This window comes from Chiloscyllium punctatum, chromosome 6 (genome assembly GCF_047496795.1).
Source record: "Chiloscyllium punctatum isolate Juve2018m chromosome 6, sChiPun1.3, whole genome shotgun sequence".
Classification (NCBI taxonomy): domain Eukaryota; kingdom Metazoa; phylum Chordata; class Chondrichthyes; order Orectolobiformes; family Hemiscylliidae; genus Chiloscyllium; species Chiloscyllium punctatum.
Genome location: NC_092744.1, coordinates 33,386,606 through 33,414,467, shown reverse-complemented (window position 1 = coordinate 33,414,467; position 27,862 = coordinate 33,386,606). Strand labels below are relative to the sequence as shown.

The 27,862-nt window shown below is 49.0% G+C and overlaps 1 protein-coding gene across 20 annotated transcripts in view; it reads left to right on the top strand.

Annotated features, from left to right (window-relative positions):
• The window catches only part of LOC140478849 (uncharacterized), a 125,393-nt gene that overhangs the window by 67,995 nt on the left and 29,536 nt on the right, over positions 1-27,862 (top strand). For all 20 annotated transcript variants that reach the window (XM_072572363.1, XM_072572350.1, XM_072572362.1 and 17 more), the window contains 2 exons: positions 8,610-8,735; positions 12,952-13,074. In XM_072572363.1, coding sequence (XP_072428464.1) covers positions 8,610-8,735; positions 12,952-13,074 — 249 coding nt within the window. The remainder of the gene's footprint in view (positions 1-8,609; positions 8,736-12,951; positions 13,075-27,862) is intronic.

Genomic DNA, 27,862 nt, shown 5'->3' with positions numbered 1-27,862 from the left:
ATGGGATGGATTAGGATGCCACAAGGTGGGCCTGTTTAATCAAGGGGGGAGACCTGTGATTGATACCCAATATATGTCTCACCCCAAAGCTAAATGTGCAACAGGCCTGCCAACCAAATGAAACACTTAAGTAGTCACTTAAGGACCACATCCCATTGCCACTTGTATTGAACATATGGTGGGAGGAGGTCTTGCCTGTGAGCATGTAAATATGCAGGTAAACGTGTGAAGGAAATGGGCCCTTTTCACTAGGACAGCCTTTTCCAATTCAGATACCCACTGGAGACATGGCAAGCCATGTTTAAGGAGCCCATCCTGCCCAAATACTAATCCCCTTGTCTCCTTGACTTGCCTTGGTAAACTCACATCATTACATACCTTATACCTGGGATTCCTTCATTGATACTGCAGTACTGGCAGTGACACTGCTCCTGTGGTACAAGGTTTAAAACATTGCTTCTGCCCACTTTCAGTATCAGCGATAATGACGCACATTAATGAATCAGAATCAGAAACATCTCTGGACCTTTGAATCTAAGAGTCTAAAGAATACCATAATCCAACAGTAACATTTGGAATGAATAACATTGAGTTGAACAAATAATTATAGGTATGTGATACAGCAAAACACTGTCTAGAAAGGTAGAAAGGTATAACAATGAGTCAATCCCAAGATTACGAGAACACAATGCTATGGACCAGACCAAACCCCCTCAAAGTATATTAAGAAGATAGTCTTGACCCTAATTTTTCTGCATTTAAAGGTAACAGTCAGGTGTTACATTCCAGATGTAAGTTGATTGGTCAAACTACTCAACTTTAAGCAAAACACCTGTTATTTTTACACTGGTGTAAAATACAGACAACATAAAACTAAAGGAAAAGAATTGGCTTAACTGTAACTATCAAAATGTTTAGCAAAATAACATAAATATTAACTACTACAAATTAACCATTCCAATATTGTGACTTCCCATAAACACATTCTTGGTAAAGTCAAATTCAGTAAAATAGATTGTCTCACATGCATTTCGAGCAGCAGGAAGAGAACCCCAGTTTTTAACCATAACAGAAAGGAATAAAAGCTTCCACATAAGGCTTCAAGACAACAGCAACTGCTGGAAGCTAAAACTAAAAACTCTGGTTCAGTGGGAGCTTGACCCAACCCATTCAGGCTGCTTCAATTGGCCCAACCTTTCAAAAAAAAACCAATGTCTCAAAAGCTGTTTACTTTATTGGCTTTGAGCAGACCGCTTGAGACCTCTGTCTCAAACTTTCTCCATAAATAAAAGGACAAAATATACCTCTTAATGTCACAGTACTGTCACACCAACCATTGCAATAATATACTGTTACAATACGGGATCAACTGCCCCTGCTAATTTAAACCTGCAAAACAGAAATGATTTAACCTGTGCTGTAATCTGTTAAAACTCGAGAGGCAAAGAACTATTCCCAAAGTCGCTATTTAAAATACAAAAAAATTTAAGATCTTAATTCTTTAAGTCTAACATAGAATATTAACTAACAACTATTTACAATCCTTTCTCTAAGCTATCCCTTACCTTCCCCTTCTACAATTCTAGTCTGATAAAGCCCCCGATTAAGATTTACCAAAAAAATTAACATTTCAAAACCAGGCAGCTGTCAAATCTTCTCTTTGTATCTTCTTCTGTAGATTTTCTTCCTTCTTTCTATTTCACAAGTCATTGATAGATAAAGGTACTTTTAAGAGAGCTGTGTTTCAGGCAGTCTGTACATGCTGTTGGCTTGGCAGTTCACCCAGGTGGAGGTGGGTACTGCAGATGCTGGAGACTAGAGTCAAGATTAGAGTGGTGCTGGAGAAGCACAGCAGGTCAGGCAACATCCGAAGAGCAGGAAAATTGATGTTTCGGACAACTCATTCCTGATCAAGGGCTTTTGCCCAAAATGTCAATTTTCCTGCTCCTTGAATGCTGCCTGACCTTCTGTGCTTTTCCAGCACCACTTTAATCTTGGCAGTTCACCTGTCAACTGTTCAATTTTTCCCTGTCTTATACCCAAAAGCATCAGATTGGGTTTTAATATTGTTAATATACTAAATTCAAACTTGATTGGAGGTTAGTATTTTGGGGGATAATTTAAACTGATTGGTCGAATTCAAATTTGTTTTTGTCTCATAGCAACTCAGCCAGTGCTCGGTGCTGGACCACATGTTACTTTGTAAATTCTCCAGCACTTTGTGTGCTTCACTCTCTTGAAGGTACAATACACTTCTATACCTTCATAACAATACACATTCCATGAATTGACATAATGTAAGAAACAATCACCAATGCTTTTTCCAAGGGGCCTTCACAGGATCCTCGCTATAATCATTCAACATTATAATATTGATTACACTTCAATAATTCCTTCATCAGCTCTGTAATGTTATTCCCAACAGATTATTGCTCAATGTGCATCACACATATCTATGGATGGGTAATTTGCCACCATCTTTGGACTTGAAAAGCATTCAACTATCATGGAGGTGTTAAGTATTGCAAAGATTTGAGCAATAGGTTAAGTTAGCTCTTTCACACTGCTGCTGTTCAGTAGCAATGAGTGGTATTTTCTAATAATTGGATGCTGCCAGCAAGCTAAAAACACTCTTCACCTTCCAGATGATTGAGAAATAGGGTAAATGAATTCCAGTGCTCGTGCAATGCCAGGTATCCAGCACGATAGGCTGTCTGTCCAATGACTGATGAATCATATCCTTCAGCATGTCCCATCAACTTTTGTCAACAGGATGTGTACTAATCTGTTGTTTCAGAAATCAGAAGATAACACAAAACAGTGGTTATCAGTTGCTGAACAATCTGGAATTTATTGCTGGAGAAAGATGTAATTTTGAAGCCTTTCATTTTGTATTCATCAGGGCAATTTACAAGAAGTAGAAATGTGAAGTAAAAGAAAAATGCTGTATAAGAGGACAGTACTGGTTGGTTGATTGGCAGAGACATTGCTATGGAGCCAATGATGACTGACAAAAAACTGCCAAGCTTTAAGTTTTAGACAGGAAGCTAGAAAATTCAGAGGAACAGAGGGATCTTGGGGTGTTTGTGCACAAATCCCTGAAGATGGTAAGATTTTTTCTGAGCATTGTTGCCCATTCTGCACCCAACCTAAAATTCCTTCCTTGCCTCTCATGTCTGCTTTTTCAATTTCCTGCTGCACCTTCCACATTCAGCTTCGTTCTCAATTCAACTTAATCCTTTACATTTGCTCTTCTTTAATTTCTATCTGCTTTGTCATCTAAGGAGTTCTAGCTTTGGTTCTTTCCCTACCTTTCCATTTTTGAGGAAATATATCTTAACCATGCTTGAACTATCCCCTATTTCAAGGTCGGCCATCGTTCAGCCCCTGTTTCTCCCACCATGTTTGGTCTATCAGTGAAACTCATACAGTCATAGAGTCATAGAGATGGACAGCACCAAAACAGACCCTTCGGTCCAACTCGTCCATGCTGACCAGACATAATAAATTAATCGAGTCACATTTGCCAGCATATAGCCGACATCCCTCTAAACTCTTCCTATTCATGTACCCACCCGGATGCCTTTTAAATGGTGCAATTGTACCAGTCTCCACCACTTCCTCTGACAGCTCATTCCAAACACGCACCACCATCTGTGTGAAAAAAAGGTTGCCCCTAAGGTTGCTTTTATAACTTTCCCCCCTCTCACCCTAAACCTATGCCCTCTAGTTCTGGACTCCCACTCCCCAGGGAAAACACCTTGTCTATTTATCCTTTTCATGCCCCTCATGATTTTATAAACTTCTATAAGGTCACTTCTCAGCCTCCGATGCTCCAGGGAAAATAGGCCCAGCATATTCAGCCTCTCTCTAATGCTCAAACCCTCCAACCCTGGCAACGTGCTTGGAAATCTTTTCTGAACCCTTTCAAGTTTCACAACATCCTTCCCATAGGAAGGAGAACAGAATTGCATGCAATATTCCAACAGTGGCCTAATCAATGTCCTGTACAGCCACAGCATGACCTCCCAACAAGGTGGACTGAAGCATCTGCTCCTGTGCTGTACTGTCCTACATTCTTTGTGTTTGCCCATTTGATGTGTGCTCTCTGCAAAATGATTATTAGAGTCATAGATTCATTGAGATGTACAGCACGGAAACAGACCTTTTTGTCCTACCCATCCATGCCGACCAGATATCCCAACCCAATCTAGTCCCACCTGCCAGCACCCAGCCCATATCCCTCCAAACCCTTCCTGTTCATATACCCATCCAAATGCCTTGTAAATGTTGCAATTGTACCAGCCACCACCACATCCTCTGGCAGCTCATTCCATACACATACCACCCTCTGTGTGAAAAAGTTGCCTCTTAGGTCTCTTTTATATCTTTCCCCTCTCAGCCTAAATCTATGCCCTCTAGTTCTGGACTCTCCAACCCCAGGGAAAGACTTTGCCTATTTATCCTATCCATGCCCCTCATAATTTTGTAAAGTCTATAATGTTACCCCTCAGCGTCCAACACTCCAGGGAAAACAACCCCACCCTGTTCAGCCTCTCCCTGTAGCTCAAATCCTCCAACCCTGGCAACATCCCTGTAAATCTTTTCTGAACCCTTTCAAGTTTTGCAACATCTTTCCAATAGGAAGGAGACCAGAATTGCACGCAATATTCCAACAGTGGCCTAACCATTGTCCTGTACAGCAGCCTACATGACCTCCCAATTCCTGTACTCAATACTCTGACCAATAAAGTAAAGCATACATTACGCCTTCTTCACTATCCTATCTACCTGTGACTCCACTTTCAAGGAGCTATGAACCTGCACTCCAAGGCCTCTTTGTTCAGCAATATTCCCTAGGACCTTATTATTAAGTGTATAAGTCATGTAAGATTTGCTTTCCCAAAATGCAGCACCTCACATTTATTTGAATTAAACTCCATCTGCCACTTTTCAGCCCATTGGCCCATCTGGTCCAGATCCTGTTGTAATCTGAGGTAACCCTCTTCGCTGTCCACTACACCTCCAATTTTGGTGTCATCTGCAAACTTACTAATTGTACGTTTTATGCTCACATCCAAATCATTTACGTAAATGACAAAAAGTAGTGAACCCAGCACCGGTCCTTGTGGCACTCCACTAGTCACAAGCCTCCAGTCTGAAAAACAACGCTCCTCCACCACCCTGTCTTCTACCTTTGAGCTAGTCCAACTGGCTAGTTCTCACTGCATCCCATGAGATCTAAACTTGCCAACTAGTCTCCCATGGGGAACCTTCTTGAACGCCTTATTGAAGTCCATATTGATCACATCTACCACTCTGCCTTAATCAATCCTCTTTGTTACTTCTTCAAATAAACTCAATCAAGTAAGGGAGACATGATTTCCCATGCACAAGGCTATGTTGACTATCTCTAATCAGTCCTTGCCTTTCCAAATATGTGTACATCCTGTCCCTCAGGATTACCTCCAACAACTTGCCCACCACCAACGTCAGGCTCACTGGTCTATAGTTCCTTGGCTTGTCCTTACCACCCTTCTTAAACAGTGGCACCACATTAGCCAACCTCCAGTCTTCTGGCACCTCACCTGTGACTATCGATGATACAAATATCTCAGCAAGAGGCTCAGTAATCATTTCCCGAGCTTCCCACAGAGTTCTGGGGTACACCTGATCAGGTCCTGGGGATTTATCCACTTTTATGTGTTTCAAGACATCCAGCACTTCCTCCTCTGTAATATGGACAGTTTTCAAGATGTCACCACCTTTTTCCCTCCGTCCTATATCCTCCATATCCTTTTTCACAGTAAATACTGATGCAAAATACTCGTTTAGTATCTCCCCCAAGGCTCCATACAAAGGTCGCCTTGCTGATCTTTGAGGGGCCCTTTTCTCTTCGAGGAGAAAGTGAGGACTGCAGATGCTGGAGATCAGAGCTGAAAATGTGTTGCTGGAAAAGCACAGCAGGTCAGGCAGCATCTAAGGAGCAGGAGAATTGACGTTTCGGGCATTAGCCCTTCTTCAGGAATGATTCCTGAAGAATGGGTCATGCCTGAAACGTCGATTCTCCTGCTCCTTGGATGCTGCCTGACCTAATGCGCTTTTCCAGCAACACATTTTCGGGCCCTTTTCTCTCCCTAGTTACACTTTTGTCCTAAATGTATTTGTAAAAACTCTTTGGATTCTCCTTAATTCTATTTGCCAAAGGTATCTCATGTCCCCTTTTTGTCCTCCTGATTTCCCTCTTAAGTATATTCTTCCTTTCTTTATCCTCTTCTAAGGATTCACTCGATCTATCCTGTCCATACCTGACATATGCTTCCTTCTTTTTCTTAACCAAACCCTCAATTTCTTGAGTCATCCAGCATTCCCTATAGCGACCAGCCTTCCCTTTCACCCTGACAGGAATATACTTTCTCTGGATTCTTGTTATCTCATTTTCCAGCCTTCCCTTTACCTGTGAATATCTGCTTTTAGATATTGTCTGTCCACACAGACAGTTGCCCGAGGTGGGAATCGAACTCGGGTCACTGGCGCTGTGAGGCAGCAGTGCTAACCACCGAGTCACCATGCTGCCTCTAATTATCTCATTGCTAACCACCAGTTGTACCATTTCCTCCTTTCTTGGGTATTGAATACATACTGCTGTTGGATATTTACCTGGAAGACCATATAGGAACACTGATCCTTCCCAGTCCCTTACACCGGCACTCATCCAGTCTATATGGGTAGCATTCCATTTATAACTATTGCATGATGTTTACATTTCTGTATAATTTTCTTGCTGAATGCATCCAGTTATTCCTTAGCCTGATAAATCCTGTCCTTAAACACACTTAACATTCTTTTCCTCTAATCCTGCAGTGGTCTCTTTACCAAAAATGACTCCTCTTTTTCTTTTCTGAACACCTTGTAAGCAGACCATTACTGCTGATTTTAAACACTTCATTAAACGGGCACACATTTGTTCAGACACAAAAATATTAAGAGCATTGACCCTCATCTGTTTGAACTTGAAGGCCAGATCATTCAGGAGAGATACTAAGAAGCATTTTCGTGGGAGAGGTTTGGAACACTCTTTCACCAACAGCGGTGGATACTGGATCAGCTCAAGGGGTTGGCTGGTCTACGCCCAGTTCAACGTTCCTCCTTGGTCACCATCTGACTTTTCAATAGAGCAAAAATGCATTTTTTTTTAAATAAAGAAGTTTCATTTCATGTTGGTGAACCCAGCACACTGCCATTTTTGGTTGTGACAGGTTGGAGTCAAGACAAAGTGTTTGAATTCTTTGGACATAGATTTGTCAGCTATCTTAACTAGGGTGTTTGTTTAACCAGGATGGTTAGGTTTGTTGAGTCCTGGGCCCTGGAGGGGGGTACTACTGAGTTAATACGGGTATATATACAACACTCCTGTCCTTTGGTTTAAGAGGCATTTGGATAGGTATATGAATAGGAAGGGTTTGGAAGAATGTGGGCGGGGTGCTGGCAGGTGGGACTAGATGGGGTTGGAATATCTGGTCAGCATGGACAGGTTGGACCGAAGGGTCTGTTTCCGTTTTGTACAACTCTATGACTCTATCTATCTTTCTTTGAGCCAGCTTTATGTTATCACCATAACATCATGATCCCATTTAGGAAGCTGAGCCTGTAACTCTGCTCCACGCATTCGCATACAGGCAGTATAATCCTGATTAGAATTCATCATTTTCTCTCTCATCTGTCTCTGTCTACTAATTTTCCATTCTCTATTTTATTACAGCTGGCCTCTCCTGGCATTTTGTGCGTCCTGGTGTTACTTTTCTCTTTTCTCTCCTATTTCCATGACCTTGCTGGGTAAGTTTCAACCTCTTGAACAATACTAACCCATCGACCTGCCAAGGAACTCGGTCCTGACCATGGTCCTATGCAAACTCTCTGTCCTGTCCAGGTGCCATCGCCCTCGACTCAATCCCAATGTTCCAGGAATCTAAAGCTCTCTCTCTGCACAATTTTTCTAGTGACACATTCATCTGTCTTATCTTCCATTTCTGTGTTCATTTGCACGCCTCTTGATGCCACTTAATGAGCAACCTGTACAGTGAGCTTTTAATAGGTTTTCAGTAACACAGTTAGAGGCTCTATGTACAGATCCCACAAAAACAAACTACAGCAGGGGCTTGTGTAGGTCATAGTGGATCAGGAGCCTGCAATATATCGGCCGAGTTTCCATTCCCCAGAAATTAGAAAATTTGACTCAGGATATCTGAATGTAGTTTTGCATTGCCTGAGGCCCACTGAAGATGTTACCTAGTAGGGTGACAAAACGTCTGGAAATGAACCTCCCAGCTCAACGAGCAAACCTACACCCAGAACATCAACTTGAGATCCAAATCTTCTCAAAACTCACTCAGGATATCATTGTGTAATAATATTGAATTGACTTAGAGATTTAAATTTTGCCAACATAGTACCCATAAGTTCTTTGATTGCAAATTTAATATTACAGGTGAATGTATATAGCAATCTGACTGTTTATCATGGTTAGCCCAAACGTATAATTTCATCTGGCATAATATGCCTAAATAATGATGCAGTTTTTGAAGGAATGGTTGAACTTGTCTTTGCAGATATTGATGAATGTGAAGCCAACATAGCAACCTGTGAACAAGTCTGTATAAATACAATTGACAGTTTCAACTGCAGCTGCTATCCTGGTTTCAGGCAAAATGCGGTGAACACATCTCTTTGTGATGGTAGGAAATCTTCAAACTTATCAATTCCTTGCAATTGATGCTTTGGAAACTAAATTCCATTCTGCATTTCTCATGGCAGTAAAAAATCTACATAGCTCGAAACAAATTGTTTTGTTCACCTGAACAACTGAACAGAGACTTAATAAATTGTTTGTGCTGACACTATTGAGATTTTATGAGGTAAACTATTTGAAATTATGTAGTGTTTATGAAATTTTCAAGTATATTTCACAGTTTCTCTCACAAAGTTTACATTTTCCATTTTGGGATTTGCCGTAACTCAATCTTTTTGTCGTTGGAAGTAAAGTGCAGAGGGAACTTGAGATTTTGCAGGAGAGGCAGGACATGCCAATAGTGCTCATGCATTTAGGAACACAATAAAATGCAAATTGTCATATTTTGATATAGTGGTAATGTCACTGAACCCAATAATCCAAAGACCTAGGTAATTGGCTTGTGGATATGGGTTAACATTCCAAAATAACTGCTAATGAAATTCTGTTAACAAAACTGGAATAACAACTGGCCTCAGTAATGTTACAAATCACACAACACCAGGTTATAATAGTCCGACTGGTTTATTTGGAAGGACAAGCTTTTGGAGCGCTGTGTTCCGAAAGCTTGTACCTCCAAATAAACCTGTTAGACTATAACCTGGTGTTGTGTGATTTTTAACTTTATCTACCTCAGTCCAACACTTGCACCTCCATATCTCAGTGATGTTGACATGGCAACTGTCATTGATTATTGGAACAAAAGAACACCCTGAAATTTATTAGGTTGTTCACTTATATCCTTTTGGGATTTCAATCTGCTGCCCATACACAGTCTGACCCACAACATGTGGTTAATGCTTAGCTTCCCTCTGAAGTGGCGTTGGAAACTGTTAGTTCACTAGCGATGGTCAACAAATGTTGGCCTTATCTACAACACCATAAGAGCATAAGAATTCAGAGCAGGATGAGGCCATCTGGCCCTTCGAGCCTGCTCCACCATTCAATAAGGTCATGGCTGATCTTTTTGTGGCCTCAGCTCCACTTACCTGCCCTCTCACCGTACCCCTTAATTCCCTTATTGTTAAAAAAAACGATCTTAGCCTTGAAAACATTCACTGAAGTAGCATCAACTTCTTCACTGGGCAGAGAATTCCATAGATTCACAACCCTCTGGGTGAAGAATTTCCTTCTCAATTCAGTCCTAAATCTGCCCCCTACCCCCCGCCTAAATTTGTGGCTATGCTCTGTTGTCTTAGTTTCACCTGCCAGTGGAAACATCTTCTCTCTGTCTATCCTATCAATCCCTTCACAATTTTATACATTTCTATAAGGTTACCCCTCATTCTTCTAAATTTCAATGAATGTCATCCCAGTATACTCAGTTTCTCCTCAGCCAACTCCAGAATCAACCTAGTGACCCTCCTCTGCCAGTACATCCTTTCTCAAGTAAGGAGACCAAAACTGCACACAGTACTCCAGGTGTGGCTTTACCAGCACCTTGCACGACTGCAACATAACCTCCCTGCTTTTAAACTCAATCCCTTTAGCTCTGAAGGACAAAATTCCACTTGCCTTCCTCATTAATTGTTGCATCTGCAGACCAACCCTCTGTGATTCATGCACAAGGACACTCAGGTCCCTCTGCATAGCAGCACGCTGCGGCTTTTTACCATTCAAATAATGATCTTTTTTACTGCTATTCCTACCAAAATGGATGACTTCACATTTATTAACATTGTATTCCACCTTACAGACCTTTGCCCACTCACTTAAAGTATCTATGTTCCTCTGTGAAGTTTCACAGTCCTCTGCACTTTGATCTACCACTCATCTCAGTGACATCCACAAGCTTTGACACACTACACGTGATCTCCAACTCCAAATCATCCATATAAATTGTGAATACTTGCGGTCCCAACACTGATCCCTGAGGGACACCACTAGTCACTGATTACCAGCCAGAATAGCACACATTTATCCCCACTCTTTGCTTCCTGTTAGGTAACCAATCCTCTATCCATGCTAATACATTGCCCGTAACACCATGCATCCTTATCCTGTGCAGCAGTCTTTTGTGTGGCACCTTGTCGAAAGCCTTTTGAAAATCCAGTTTCACCACATCTACTGGGTCACTGTTGTTCACCGTGTCTGTAATGTCTTCACAGAATTCCAAATGATTAGCTCAGCATGATCAGCCCTTCCTAAACCCATACTTCATCTGCCCAATGGGACCATTTCTATCGAGATGCCTTGCTATTTCTTGGTTGAAGACAGACTGAAGCATTTTCCCCACTACAGAAGTTAATCTAACCGGTCTATAATTCTCCATCTTATGCCGACCTCCTTTTTTAAACAGTGGCATCATATTTGCTGTTTTCCAATCTGCAGGGACTACTCCAGAGTCCAGTGAATTTTGCAAAATTACCACCAGTACACTTGCTATTTCTCCTGCCATCTCTTTTAGCACCCTAGGGTGGATTCCATCAGGGCCATTCTCTAAAAGACCAATGTTTACTTTAGCCACTCTTATTCATTTTATATATTTATTGAAACTTTTGCTATTTGTCTTTATATTTTGAGCTAGTTTTTTTTCTCATGTTCTATCTCACTTTTCTTTATAACTCTTTTTGTGACTTTCTGTTGATGTTTAAAGCTTTCCCAATCTTCTAGTTTCCTGCTGATCTTGGCCACTTTGTATGCCTTCTCTTTCGGTTTGATAGCTTCCCTTATTTCCTTGGACACCCATGGCAGATTACCCCTTTTGTTACAGTGCTTCCTTTTCACTGGAATTGTTTTTTTTGTTTGAGCACTTTGAAAAATGCTTTGAAAGTCTTCCATTGGTCATCAACTCTCCCACCTTAAAGACTTTGTTTCCAGTCTACTTCAGCCAACTCCTCCCTCATCCTATTGTAGTCTCCCTTGTTTAAGTACAGGACCATGGTATTCAATTTTATCTTCACACTCTCCATCTCTGCTGTTTACCTTTTTATTTACCATCATACTTCCTGTCATTTTCCCCTTCCCTTCCCCGCGACTAGTCCTAGTGACTACCCTGTTCATCCTTTTCGCTAAAACACTGGTTCAAGATCAGTTCACGACAAATCCAATTCACACAGCATCAGATACCGTTCAGTTACTTTGAAGAATGAGATTGAATTCTGGTGAATGGATGAATAAATGGGTGAGTGGATGAGTGAGTGAATGGGTAGGTGAGTGAGGTGTGAATGTGATTGAGTGGTTGGGGAGGGTAGTTGGGTAAGGTGGGTGAGGTCAGTATGCAGCTCAGATGGGTAGATGGGTAAATGGGGAGGTGCCCAACATCACATCAAATAATAATATTACTACTGTTGATTGTAAAGAGGAATCTAAAATTGTGTAGTGTAGCATGTGTTGGGAAACTTAAGACCAAAACCTTAAGTTTGGCCCATAAATTTCTCAAAGTTAAGCATTGGGAACTTGTGGAAGTACTGATGGGCAGACCTGTGTGGGGGTGCTTGGGGAGTTTAAAGTTCTGATGGGTAATTCCCCATTCCTTAGAACTCTCCACAATTGTCGCCACAATTTTGACAGTTCCAGCCTCCTCAAAGAGATTAAAATCTACTCTATAATCTGGGTGATTACAAAATGACCCTTCAAATCACCTCTCCCTGGTCCCTAGAAGTCCCAGTTGATCTGACCTGACTACCCTTCCAAACACCCGACTATCCTTCGAGACCACCTGACTGGCACCCTGACCCAACCCCCCACTTACCAACTAAACCCCTACCCAATTACCTGTTTCACCCACTCATCCACATATTTTACCAGTCAACCCATTCACCCATCTACCTATCTCAGCCACACACTGACCTCACCCACCTTACCCAACTACCCTCCCCATTGACTCAATCACATTCGCATCTCACTCACCTACCCATTCACTCACTCATCCACTCACCCATTTATTCATTCATTCACCAGTATTCAATCTCATTCTTCAAACTCACTATATGGTATCTGGTGCTGTGTGAACTGAATTTGTCCTGCCTTCCTGAGTGTCCGATACTCTGCTGGAGTTCCCCATTGCGGAAGGTTAGAAATAGCACATGATCAATGAAATATGCATCACAGAAGCAACCTGACAATCGCTGTTGCAGCTCAGAAAGTCATGAGTAGATTGGCAATGTGTAGTTTAATGTCAATCAACCCAAGTAAGAAATGATTTGATCATTTTTCTCCAGATATCGATGAATGTACAGCCATAGCAAGCTGTCAACAAATCTGCACCAATACAATAGGAGGTTTCAAATGCAGCTGTTATCCTGGCTATAGAGTCAACACCCAAATCCCTTCTCTCTGTGAAGGTAGGAAATCCTCAAAGATAACATTTCTCTGCCACTGATGGCTTGAAAATTATCTAAAAAACGGCCATTGCTTGTAGACAATTTAGATTGTGTAAGACAATTATGGATTAGTTACAATTCTTTGCATTGTCATGTGACTTAAATATTATGATTACAGAATTTGTTACTAATGTTAAAAAAAGTTAATAACTTAATACAAAATTTCACTATTTTACTGAATACCTGGAAATGTATTATTCTGGACTTGACCAATATTGTACAAAAAGCAAAGGAACTGCGGATGCTGGAAATTAGAAACAAAAACAGAAGTTGCTGGAAAAGCTCAGCAGGTCTGGCAGCATCTGTGGAGAGGAGTCAGAACTCCCGTTTCTGGTCTGGTTCTTAGGAAGGGTCACCGGACTTCTCTCCACAGATGCTGCCAGACCTGCTGAGCGTTTCCAGCAACTTCTGTTTTTGTATTTGACCAATATTGTCTTTGTTATCACAAATAAATAGGTTGGGAATATTATGTTCTGGATATTGTGGGAGCAATTGTGGTGAAATATGTTATAATTCAGAAAGTAAATTTTGAAGGATAGTGAAGGAACCAAGCTTTATCACTTTTCTCAGTATTTAATTACAGCATTCACCCCCGAACCCAGTAACAATGATTTCACGTCTAGCATACTAAGAGTACAAATAAACACAATGTATATACAATTACTGAGGAATGATTGAAATATTGTGGGAGTGGAGTCTTTATTCTGGTTTTATTAAAATGGGTGAGGTTGGATTTTGTAGATGTGGGTATTAGATTTGAAAAAATAATGCCAAAGGATGCAGGATGTACTGTGGAAGAAATAATTGATAAAATAAACAGGCATTTAGGATGTAGGATGCAAAATGCATGAGAGGAGCAAGTTGGAATATATGGGAAGTATAAGAGAATGAGTGTTCAAAGTGGAATCTGAAAAATATGGGAAGAAATCAAGTTTGGGGAACATCTGAGTGTTTGAGTAGGAGATGGAAGTATGGAGTGTTAACAGTGAAAGGATGGGATGATATAGGTGTTCACGGTGAAGTAGAAAATAACAAGGTAACACACGAATGGGTCAAGATATTAACACTAATGGCAAAATATTGCAAGCAATGGGCAAAAAAAAGCAAGTGGGAGGCATCAGATGTGGGAGTAATTGATGTGAAGGATAGGAGGATGAAGACAATTCTTTGTAGATATTTGGAATTTGAGAAAAGTGGGGACTTTTGGGAAGAGGGTTGTACATTGTTTGACAATGCGTTGAGCATTTTACATTCCTGATTTTTTTTTTCTCATTGTTTGTGGCTTTCTCTCAATCAAACTTTGCTTTGATGCTTGTGTACTTTATCATTGGCTGGCTATTCCCTCAATTGCTCTTTTTCTTTGACCATGATCACTCTTTGCCTCTGTCTTCTTCATCTGCTTCATATGACTGCTACACCTCATAATGTTTTTCTCCATCGAGGTTATTAAATTTCCCACCTCACTCTTTCCCTTTCCCCCAGTTCCTCTGACTTATCTTAATATCTCCATTGTTATTGAGGTTTTATTCATGATTTTTTCCCATTTTGTTTTTTTTTTGACAATGTGGGATCTAGTGAATTAGAGTTAAAATTCGAATAGGTTTATTACCATGTGTTTTCAAATACAGAAGTACAGCAGTACAGTGAAAAGATTACAATGTCGCCTCACATGTCACCATCTTAGGTACAGATCTTCGATACAAAATAGAGAAATAAAGGGAAAAGGTAACATTACTTACAGTTATTCATAGTATAAGTTGAAAAATGAGAAGGAAAATTAAACCAATATGCATTACAGTATTTCTATAAAGAGCCAGCAGAAGATCATTGCAGGGGGATTCCACACATGGTCTGACACACCCCACAAGCTGCTGACCACAGGGACTGGTCCTCAGTCCAACAACCAGACCACTCCACTCAGATCTCTCTGTGTCTGAGTGAGTTTCCTCTGGGTGCTCCAGTTTCCTCCCACAGTACAAAGATGTGCACGTTAGATGAATTGCCATGCTAAATTGCTCATAGTGTTAGGACATTAGTCAGAGGGCAATGAGTCTGGGTGGGTTACTCTTCGGAGAGTCGGTGTGGACTTGTTGGGCCGAAGGGCCTGTTTCCACACTGTAGGGAATCTAATCTAATCACTGAATGTCCCCACATCGCTCGGGACTCCTGCTCACTGACCGTCCCCACATCGCTCAGGACTCCATCCCACTGACCGTCCCCACATCACACAGGACTCCATCCCACTGACCCTCCCCACAGCGCTCAGGACTCCAGCCCACTGACCATCACCACATCACACAGGTCTCCATTCCACTGACCGTCCCCACATCGCTCGGGACTCCATCCCACTGACCATCCCCACATCACTCGGGACTCCAACCCACTGACCATCTGCATCTCGCTCGAGATTCCAGCCGACTGTCCGTTCCCACATCGCTTGGGACTGCAGCCCACTGACCATCCCCACGTCACTTGGGACTCCAGCCCACTGACCATCCCTATATCACTTGGGATACCAGCCCACTGACTATCCCCACATCGCTCGGGACTCCAGCCCACTGACCATTCCCAAATCGCTCGGGACTCCAGCCCACTGACTGTTCTCACATCACTGGGGACTCCAGCCCACTGACCATTCCCATATCGCTCGGGACTCCAGCCCATTCACCATCCCCACATCTCTCGGGACCCCAGCCCACTGTCCATCCTCACTTCAATCAGGACCCCAGCCCACTGTCCATTCCCACATCACTCGGGACCCCAGCCCATTGACCATCCCCACATTTCTCGGGACACCACCCACTGTCCATCTGCACATCATTCGGGACCCCAGCCCACTGTCCATCCGCACATCACTCGGGACACCGGCCTACTGACCATCCTCATATCACTCGGGACTCCAGCCCACTGACCATTCCCACATCGCTCAGGACTCCAGTCCACTGACCGTCCCTACATTGCTTGGGATTCCAGTCCACTGACCGTCCCAACATCACTTGGGACTCCATCCCACTGACCATTCCCACATCGCTCGCTATTCAGGTCCACCGACCACTCCCACATCGCTTGGGACTCCAGCCCACTGATTGTTCCCACATCGGTTGGGATTCCAGTCCACTGACCATCCCTACATCACTCAGGACTCCATCCCATTGACCATTCCCACATCACTCAGGATTCAGGTCCACTGACCTATCCCACATCGCTCGGGACTCCAACCCACTGACCATCTGGATCTCGCTCGAGATTCCAGCCCACTGACCGTTCCTACATCGCTTGGGACTGCAGCCCACTGACCAACCCCACGTCACTTGGGACTCCAGCGCATTGACCATCCCCACATCACTTGGGACTCCAGCGCATTGACCATCCCCACATCACTTGGGACTCCAGCCCACTGACTGTCCCCACATCGCTCGGGACTCCAGCCCACTGACCATTCCCACATCGCTTGGGACTCCAGCCCACTGACCATTCCCACATCGCTCGGGACTCCAGCCCACTGACCGTTCTCACATCACCGGGGACTCCAGCCCACTGACCATCCACATATCGCTCAGGACTCCAGCCCACTGACCATTCCCACATAGCTCAGGGCTCCAGCCCACTGACTGTCCGCACATCACACAGGACTCCATCCCACTGACCCTCCCCACAGCGCTCAGGACTCCAGCCCACTGACTGTCACCACATCACACAGGTCTCCATCCCACTGACTGTCCCCACATCGCTCAGGACTCCATCCCACTGACCGTCCCCACATCGCTCAGGACTCCAGCTCACTGACCGTCCCTACATCGCTCGGGACTCCATCCCACTGACCGTCCCCACATCGCTCGGGACTCCATCCCACTGACCATCCCCACATCACTCGGGACTCCAACCCACTGACCATCTGCATCTCGCTCGAGATTCCAGCCGACTGTCCGTTCCCACATCGCTTGGGACTGCAGCCCACTGACCATCCCCACGTCACTTGGGACTCCAGCCCACTGACCATCCCTACATCACTTGGGATACCAGCCCACTGACTATCCCCACATCGCTCGGGACTCCAGCCCACTGACTGTTCTCACATCACTGGGGACTCCAGCCCACTGACCATTCCCATATCGCTCGGGACGCCAGCCCATTCACCATCCCCACATCTCTCGGGACCCCAGCCCACTGTCCATCCTCACTTCAATCAGGACACCAGCCCACTGTCCATTCCCACATCACTCGGGACCCCAGCCCATTGACCATCCCCACATTTCTCGGGACACCACCCACTGTCCATCAGCACATCATTCGGGACCCCAGCCCACTGTCCATCCGCACATCACTCGGGACACCGGCCTATTGACCACCCTCATATCACTCGGGACTCCAGCCCACTGACCATTCCCACATCGCTCAGGACTCCAGTCCACTGACCGTCCCTACATTGCTTGGGATTCCAGTCCACTGACCGTCCCAACATCACTTGGGACTCCATCCCACTGACCATTCCCACATCGCTCGCTATTCAGGTCCACCGACCACTCCCACATCGCTCGGGACTCCAACCCACTGACCATCTGGATCTCGCTCAAGATTCCAGCCCACTGACCATTCCTACATCGCTTGGGACTGCAGCCCATTGACCATCCCCACGTCACTTGGGACTCCAGCGCATTGACCATCCCCACATCACTTGGGACTCCAGCGCATTGACCATCCCCACATCACTTGGGACTGCAGCCCACTGACTGTCCCCACATCGCTCGGGACTCCAGCCCACTGACCATTCCCACATCGCTTGGGACTCCAGCCCACTGACCATTCCCACATCGCTCGGGACTCCAGCCCACTGACCGTTCTCACATCACCGGGGACTCCAGCCCACTGACCGTCCACATATCGCTCAGGACTCCAGCCCACTGACCATTCCCACATAGCTCAGGGCTCCAGCCCACTGACTGTCCGCACATCACACAGGACTCCATCCCACTGACAGTCCCCACATCGCTCAGGACTCCATCCCACTGACTGTCCCCACATCGCTCAGGACTCCAGCTCACTGACCGTCCCCACATCGCTCGGGACTCCATCCCACTGACCCTCCCCACAGCGCTCAGGACTCCAGCCCACTGACTGTCACCACATCACACAGGTCTCCATCCCACTGACAGTCCCCACATCGCTCAGGACTCCATCCCACTGACCGTCCCCACATCGCTCAGGACTCCAGCTCACTGACCGTCCCCACATCGCTTGGGACTCCATCCCACTGACCGTCCCCACAGCGCTCAGGACTCCAGCCCACTGACTGTCACCACATCACTCGGGACTCCAACCCACTGACCATCTGCATCTCGCTCGAGATTCCAGCCGACTGTCTGTTCCCACATCGCTTGGGACTGCAGCCCACTGACCATCCCCACGTCACTTGGGACTCCAGCCCACTGACCATCCCTACGTCACTTGGGATACCAGCCCACTGACTATCCCCACATCGCTCGGGACTCCAGCCCACTGACTGTTCTCACATCACTGGGGACTCCAGCCCACTGACCATTCCCATATCGCTCGGGACGCCAGCCCATTCACCATCCCCACATCTCTCGGGACCCCAGCCCACTGTCCATCCTCACTTCAATCAGGACCCCAGCCCACTGTCCATTCCCACATCACTCGGGACCCCAGCCCATTGACCATCCCCACATTTCTCGGGACACCACCCACTGTCCATCTGCACATCATTCAGGACCGCAGCCCACTGTCCATCCGCACATCACTCGGGACACCGGCCTACTGACCATCCTCATATCACTCGGGACTCCAGCCCACTGACCATTCCCACATCGCTCAGGACTCCAGTCCACTGACCGTCCCTACATTGCTTGGGATTCCAGTCCACTGACCGTCCCAACATCACTTGGGACTCCATCCCACTGACCATTCCCACATCACTCGCTATTCAGGTCCACCGACCACTCCCACATCGCTCGGGACTCCAGCCCACTGATTGTTCACACATCGGTCGGGATTCCAGTCCACTGACCATCCCTACATCGCTCGGGACCCCATCCCATTGACCATTCCCACATCACTCAGGATTCAGGTCCACTAACCTATCCCACATCGCTTGGGACTCCAACCCACTGACCATCTGGATCTCGCTCGAGATTCCAGCCCACTGACCGTTCCTACATCGCTTGGGACTGCAGCCCACTGACCATCCCCACATCGCTCGGGACTCCAGCCCACTGACCATTCCCACATCGCTTGGGACTCCAGCCCACTGACCATTCCCACATCGCTCGGGACTCCAGCCCACTGACCGTTCTCACATCACCGGGGACTCCAGACCACTGACCGTCAACATATCGCTCAGGACTCCAGCCCACTGACCATTCCCACATAGCTCAGGGCTCCAGCCCACTGACTGTCCGCACATCACACAGGACTCCATCCCACTGACCGTCTCCACATCACTTGGGATTCCAGTCAACTGATCATCCCTACATCGCTTGGGATACCAGTCCACTGATCGTCCCTACATCGCTCGGGATTCCAGCCCACTGACCATCCCCACATCGCTCGGGACTCCAGCCCACTGACCATTCCCACATCGCTTGGGACTCCAGCCCACTGACCGTCCACATATCGCTCAGGACTCCAGCCCACTGACCATTTCCACCTAGCTCAGGGCTCCAGCCCACTGACCGTCCGCACATCACTTGGGATTCCAGTCAACTGATCATCCCTACATCGCTTGGGATACCAGTCCACTGATCGTCCCTACATCGCTCGGGATTCCAGCCCACTGACCATCCCCACATCGCTCGGGACTCCAGCCCACTGACCATTCCCACATCGCTTGGCACTCCAGCCCACTGACCGTCCACATATCGCTCAGGACTCCAGCCCACTGACCATTTCCACCTAGCTCAGGGCTCCAGCCCACTGACTGTCCGCACATCACTTGGGATTCCAGTCAACTGATCGTCCCCACATCGCTTGGGATTCCATTCCATTGACCATTCCCATATCGCTCAGGACTCCATCTCACTGACCGACGCCCAGTGGGTTTCCAGCCCACTGACCGTACAAAATCACTCGAGATTTCAGCCCACTGACCGTCCCCACATTGCTCAGGATTCCAGCTAACTGACCATCCCCAAATCGCTCAGGACTCCATCCCACTGACTGACCCATATCAAGCGGGACGCTATCCCATTGACCATTCCCACATCGCTCAGCACTCCAGCCACTGACCATCCCCACATCACTTGGGACTCCAGCCCACTGACCGTCCCCATATCATTCGGGACTCCAGCCCACTGATCATCCCCACATCGCTCAGCACTCCAGCCCACTGAACGTCCCATTATCAGTCGGGACCCCAGTTCACAGTCCGTCCCCAAATCGCTCGGGACTCCAGCCCATTGGCCATCCCCATATCACTCGGGACACCAGCCCACTGACCATTACCACGTTGCTCAGGACTCCAGCCCACTGACCATCCCCACATCACTTGGGACTCCAGCCCACTTACCATCCCCACATCACTTGGGACTACTGCCCACTGACTGTCCCCACATCACTCAGCATTCCAGCCCACTGACCATCCCCACATCACTTGGGACTCCAGTCCACTGACCGTCCACACATCACTCGGGACTCCAGCCCACTGGCCATCCCCATATCGCTCGGGACACCAGCCCACTGACCATCCCCACATCACTCGGAACTCCAGCCCACTGACCGTCCCCATATCGCTCAGGACTCCAGCCCACTGACCGTCCCCACATCGCTCAGGACCCCAACCCACTGACTATCCCCACATTGCTCAGGACTCCAGCCCACAGACAATCCCCACATCACTCGGGACTCCAGCCCACTTACTGTCCACGCATCGCTCGGGACACCAGCCCACTGACCATCCCCAAATAGTTTGGGATTCCTGCCCACTGACCGTCCCCATATCGCTCAGGACTCCAGCCCACTGACCGTCCCCACATCGCTCAGGACCCCAACCCACTGACTATCCCCACATTGCTCAGGACTCCAGCCCACAGACAATCCCCACATCACTCGGGACTCCAGCCCACTTACTGTCCACGCATCGCTCGGGACACCAGCCCACTGACCATCCCCAAATAGTTTGGGATTCCTGCCCACTGACCATTCCCACATCGCTCGGGATTCCAGCCCACTGACCATCCCCACATCGCTCCGGACTCCTGCTCACTGACCGTCCCCACATTGCTCGGGACTCCTGCTCACTGACTATCCCCACATCGCTAGGGACTTCAGCCCACTGGCCATTACCACATCGCTCGGGATTCCAGCCCACTGACCATCCCCACATCACTCCGGACTCCAGCGCACTGACCGTCCCCACATCGCTTGGGACACCAGCCCACTGACCATCCCCAAATCCTTTGGGACTTCAGCCCACTGACCTTCCCCAAATCGCCTGGGATTCCAGTCCACTGACTGTCCCCACATCGCTCGGGATTCCAGCACACTGACCATTCCCACATCGCTCGGGACTCCAGCCCACTGACCGTCCCCACATCGCTCAGGACCCCAACCCACTGACCATCCCCACATCGCTCAGGGCTCCAGCCCACTGACCGTACCCACATCGCTCAGGACTCCAGCCCACTGACCATGCACACATCACTCAGGACTCCAGCCCACTAACAGGTCACACATCGCTTGGGACACCTGCCCACTGACCATCCCCAAACCGTTTGGGATTCCAGCCCACTGACCATTCCCACATCGCTCCGGACTCCATTTCGCTGACCGACGCCCAGTCTGAAATCCAGCCCACTGACCATCCCCACATTGCTCAGCACTCCAGCCCACTGACCGTACCAACATCACTCGGGACCCCAGCTTACTGACCGTCCCCACATCACTCAGTACTCCAGCCCACAGACCGTCCCCAAATCGCTCGGGACTTCAGCCCAGTGACCATCCCCATGTCACTCGGGACACCAGCCCACTGACCGTCCCCTTATCACTCAGTACTCTAGCCCACAGACCATCCACAAATCGCTCAGGACTCCAGCCTACTGATCATCCCTACATCGCTTGGGACCCCAGCCCACTGACTGACCCACATAAATCGGGACTCTATCCCATTGACCATTCCGACATCGCTCAGCACTCCAGCGCACTGACCATCCCCACATCACTCGGGACTTCAGCCCACTGGCCATTACCACATCTCTCGGGATTCCAGCCCACTGACCATTCCCATATCGCTCAGGACTCCATCTCACTGACCGACGCCCAGTGGGTTTCCAGCCCACTGACTGTACAAAATCATTCGGGATTTCAGCCCACTGACCGTCCCCACATTGCTCAGGATTCCAGCTCACTGACCATCCCCAAATCGCTCAGGAATCCATCCCACTGACTGACCCACATCAATTGGGACTCCATCCCAATGACCATTCCCACATCGCTCAGCACTCCAGCGAACTGACCATCCCCACATCCCTCGGGACCACATCCCACTGACCATACCCACATCACTCGGGACTCCATCCCACTGACATTCCCAACATCACTCAGGACTCCAGCACACAGACCGTCCCCATATCACTCGGGACTCCAGCCCATTGCCCATCCCCACATCACTCAGCACTCCAGCTCACTGACTGTCCCAATATCACTCAGAACTCCAGCCCACAGGCCGTCCCCACATCACTCGGAACTCCAGCCCACTGACCAACCCCAAATCGCTCAGCACTCCAGCCCACTGACCGTCCCAACATCACTCGGGACTCCAGTTCACTGACCATTCCCACATCACTCAGGACTCCAGCCCACAGACCGTCCCCAAATCACTCGGGACTCCAGCCCAGTTACCATCCCCACATCACTCGGGACTCCCACTCACTGACCATTCCCACATTGCTCAGGACTCCAGCCCACTGACAATCCCTACATCACTTGGGAGTCCATCCCATTGACCATTCTCACATCACTCGGGATTCTGGTCCACTGACCATTCCCACATCGCTCGGGACTCCAACCCACTGACCGTCCCCACATCACTTGGGACTCCATCCCAATGACTGACCCACATCAATTGGGACTCTATCCCATTGACCATTCCCACATCGCTCAGCACTCTAGTGCACAGACCATCCCCACATCGCTCGGGTCTCCAGCCCACTGATCATCCCCACAACGCTCAGGACTCCAGCCCACTGACCGTCCCCACATCACTCGGGACTCCCACTCACTGACCATTCCCACATTGCTCAGGACTCCAGCCCACTGACAATCCCTACATCACTTGGGAGTCCATCCCATTGACCATTCTCACATCACTCGGGATTCTGGTCCACTGACCATTCCCACATCGCTCGGGACTCCAACCCACTGACCATCTGCATCTTGCTCGTGATTCCAGCCCACTGACCATTCCCACATTGCTCAGGACTCCAGCCCACTGACCGTCCCCACATCACTTGCGACTCCATCCCAATGACTGACCCACATCAATTGGGACTCTATCCCATTGACCATTCCCACATCGCTCAGCACTCTAGCGCACAGACCATCCCCACATCGCTCGGGTCTCCAGCCCACTGATCATCCCCACAACGCTCAGGACTCCAGCCCACTGACCGTCCCCACATCACTCGGGACTCCCACTCACTGACCATTCCCACATTGCTCAGGACTCCAGCCCACTGACCATCCCCAAATCGCTCGGGACTTCAGCCCACTGACCGTCCCCAAATCGCTTGGGATTCCAGTCCACTGACTGTCCCCAGATCGCTCAGGACTCAAGCCCACTGACCATTTCCACATCACTCGGGACACCAGCCCACTGACAATCACCACATTGCTCGTGATTACAGCCCACTGACCATTCCCATATCGCTCGGGACTCCAGCCCACTGACCATCCCCACATCACTCAGGGCTCCAGACCACTGACCGTACCCACATAGCTCAGGACTCTCTCCCACTGACCATCCCCACATCGCTCCGGACACCTGCCCACTGACCATCCCCAAACCGTTCGGGATTTCAGCCCACTGACCATTCCCACATCGCTCGGGATTCCAGCCCACAGACCATTCCCACATCACTCCGGACTCCAGCTAACTGACCATCCCCACATCGCTCAGGACACCAGCCCTCTGACGATCCCCATATTGCTTGGGATTCCAGTCCACTAACTGTCCTCATATCGCTCAGGATTCCAGCCCACTGACCATTCCCACATCACTTGGGATTCCAGCCCACTGACCATCCCCACATCACTTGGTATTCCAGCCCACTGACCATTCCCATATCGCTCAGGACTCCATCTCACTGACCGATGCCCAGTGGGTTTCCAGCCCACTGACCGTACAAAATCACTCGAGATTTCAGCCCACTGACCATTCCCACATCGCTCAGCACTCCAGCGCACTGACCATGCCCACATCCCTCGAGACTCCATCCCACTGACCGTCCCCACATCACTTGGGACTCCATCCCACTGACCGTCCCAACATCACTAAGGACTCCAGCCCACAGACCGTCCCCACATCACTCAGGACTCCAGCCCACTGACCATCCCCACATCACTCAGCTGTCCAGCCCACTGACCGTCCCAACATTACTCGGGACCCCAGCTCACTGACCGTCCCTACATCACTCAGTACTCCAGCCCACAGACCATCCCCAAATCGCTCGGGACTCCAGCCCAGTGACCATCCCCACATCACTCGGGATACAAGCACACTGACCGTTCCCACATCGCTCAGGACTCCAGCCCACTGACCGTTCCCACATTGCTTGGGACTCCAGCCCACTGACTATCCCCACATCACTGGGGACTCCAGCCCACTGACCGTCCCCATATCGTTTGGGACTCCAGCCCACTGACCATTCCCACATCGCTCAGGACTCCAGCTCACTGAACATCCCCACATCGCTCGGGACACCAGCCCACTGACCGTCCCCACAACACTCGGGACTCGAGCCCACTGCATCTGCATTTGCATCTCGCTCGGGACTCCAGCCCACTGAGCGTCCCCACATCGCTCAGGGCACCAACCCACTGACCATACCCATATTGCTCAGGACTCCAGCCCACTGACCATTCACACATCACTCAGGACTCCAGTCCACTAACCGTCCCCACATCGCTCGGGACTCCAACCCACTGATCATCCCCACATTGCTCAGGGCTCCAGCCCACTGAACATCCCCACATCGCTCAGGACTCCAGCCCACTGACTGTCCCCACCTCACTCGGGACTCCAGCCCACTAACAGGTCACACATCGCTCGGGACACCTGCCTTCTGACCATCCCCAAATCGTTCGGGATTTCAGCCCACTGACCATTCCCACATCGCTCCGGACTCCATTTCGCTGACCGACGCCCAGTCTGAAATCCAGCGCACTGACCATCCCCACATCCCTTGGGACTCCCTCCCACTGACCCTACCCATATCGCTCGGGGCTCCATCCCACTGACCGTCCAAACATCACTCAGACTCCAGCCCACAGGCCGTCCCCTCATCACTTGGGACTCCAGCCCACTGACCATCCCCACATCGCTCAGCACTCCAGCCCACTGACCGTACCAACATCACTCGGGACCCCAGCTCACTGACCGTCCCCACATCACTCAGACTCCAGCCCACAGGCCGTCCCCTCGTCACTCGGGATTCCAGCCCACTGACCATCCCCACATCGCTCAGCACTCCAGCCCACTGACCATACCAACATCACTCGGGACCCCAGCTCACAGACCGTCCCCACATCACTCAGTACTCCAGCCCACAGACCGTCCCCAAATCGCTCGGGACATCAGTCCAGTGACCATCCCCATGTCACTCGGGACACCATCCCACTGAACGTCCCCTCATCAGCCAGTACTCTAGCCCACATACCGTCCCCAAATCCCTCAGGACTCCAGCCCACTGACCATCCCCACATCGCTTGGGACCCCAGCCCACTGACTGACCCACATAAATCGGGACTCTATCCCATTGACCATTCCCACATCGCTCAGCACTCCAGCGCACTGACCATCCCCACATCACTCGGGACTCAGCTCACTGACCGTCCCAACATCACTCAGTAACCCAGCCCACAGACCGTCCCCACATCGCTTGGGATTCCAGCCCACTGACCATTCCCATATCGCTCAGGACTCCATCTCACTGACCGATGCCCAGTGGGTTTCCAGCCCACTGACTGTACAAAATCACTCGGGATTTCCGCCCACTGACCGTCCCCACATTGCTCAGGATTCCAGCTCACTGACCATCCCCAAATCGCTCAGGAATCCATCCCACTGACTGACCCACATCAATCGGGACTCCATCCCATTGACCATTCCCACATCGCTCAGCACAGTGCGCACTGACCATCCCCACATCACTCGGGACTCCATCCCACTGACCGTCCCAACATCACTAAGGACTCCACCCCACTGACATTCCCAACATCACTCAGCACTCCAGCACACAGACTGTCCCCAAATCACTCAGGACACACACCCACTGACCATTCCCACATCGCTCAGGACTCCAGCCCACTGAATGTTCCCACATCGCTCGGGATTCCAGTCCACTGACAATCCCTACATCGCTCGGGAGTCCATCCCATTGACCGTTCTCACATCACTTGGGATTCAGGTCCACTGACCATTCCCACATCGCTCGGGACTCCAACCCACTGACCATCTGCATCTCGTTCGTGATTCCAGCCCACTGACAATCCCCACATCACTCAGGACTCCAGTCCACTAACCGTCCCCACATCGCTCAGGACTCCAGCCCACTGACCGTCCCCACATCGCTCGGGACTCCAACCCACTGACCATCCCCACATCGCTCAGGGCTGCAGCCCACTGACCTTTTCCACATCGCTCAGGACTCCAGCCCACTGGCTGTCCCCTCCTCACTCGGGACTCCAGCCCACTAACAGTCCACACATCGCTCGGGACACCTGCCCACTGACCATCCCCAAACCGTTCAGGATTCCAGCCCACTGACCATTCCCACATCGCTCGGGATTCCAGCCCACTGACCATTCCCACATCGCTCCGGACTCTAGCTAACTGACCGTCCCCACATCGCTCAGGACTCCAGCCCACTGACCATTCCCACATCGCTTGGGATTCCAGCCCACTGACCATCCCCACATCGCTTGGTATTCCAGTCCACTGACCAGTATAATATCGCTCAGGACTCCATCTCACTGACCGACGCCCAGTGGGTTTCCAGCCCACTGACCGTACAAAATCACTCGAGATTTCAGCCCACTGACCATTCCCACATCGCTCAGCACTCCAGCGCACTGACCATCCCCACATCCCTCGAGACTCCATCCCACTGGCCGTCCCCACATCACTCGGGACTCCATCCCACAGACCGTCCCAACATCACTCAGGACTCCAGCCCACTGACCATCCCCACATCGCTTAGCTGTCCAGCCCACTGACCGTCCCAACATTACTCAGGACCCCAGCTCACTGACCGTCCCTACATCACTCAGTATTCCAGCCCACAGACCATCCCCAAATCGCTCGGGACTCCAGCCCAGTGACCATCCCCACATCACTCGGGACACAAGCACACTGACCATTCCCACATCGCTCAGGACTCCAGCCCACTAACCGTTCCCACATTGCTTGGGACTCCAGCCCACTGACTATCCTCACATCGCTCGGGACTCCAGCCCACTGACAATTCCACCTCGCTTGGGATCCCAGCCCACTTACCGTTCTCACCTCACAGGGGAC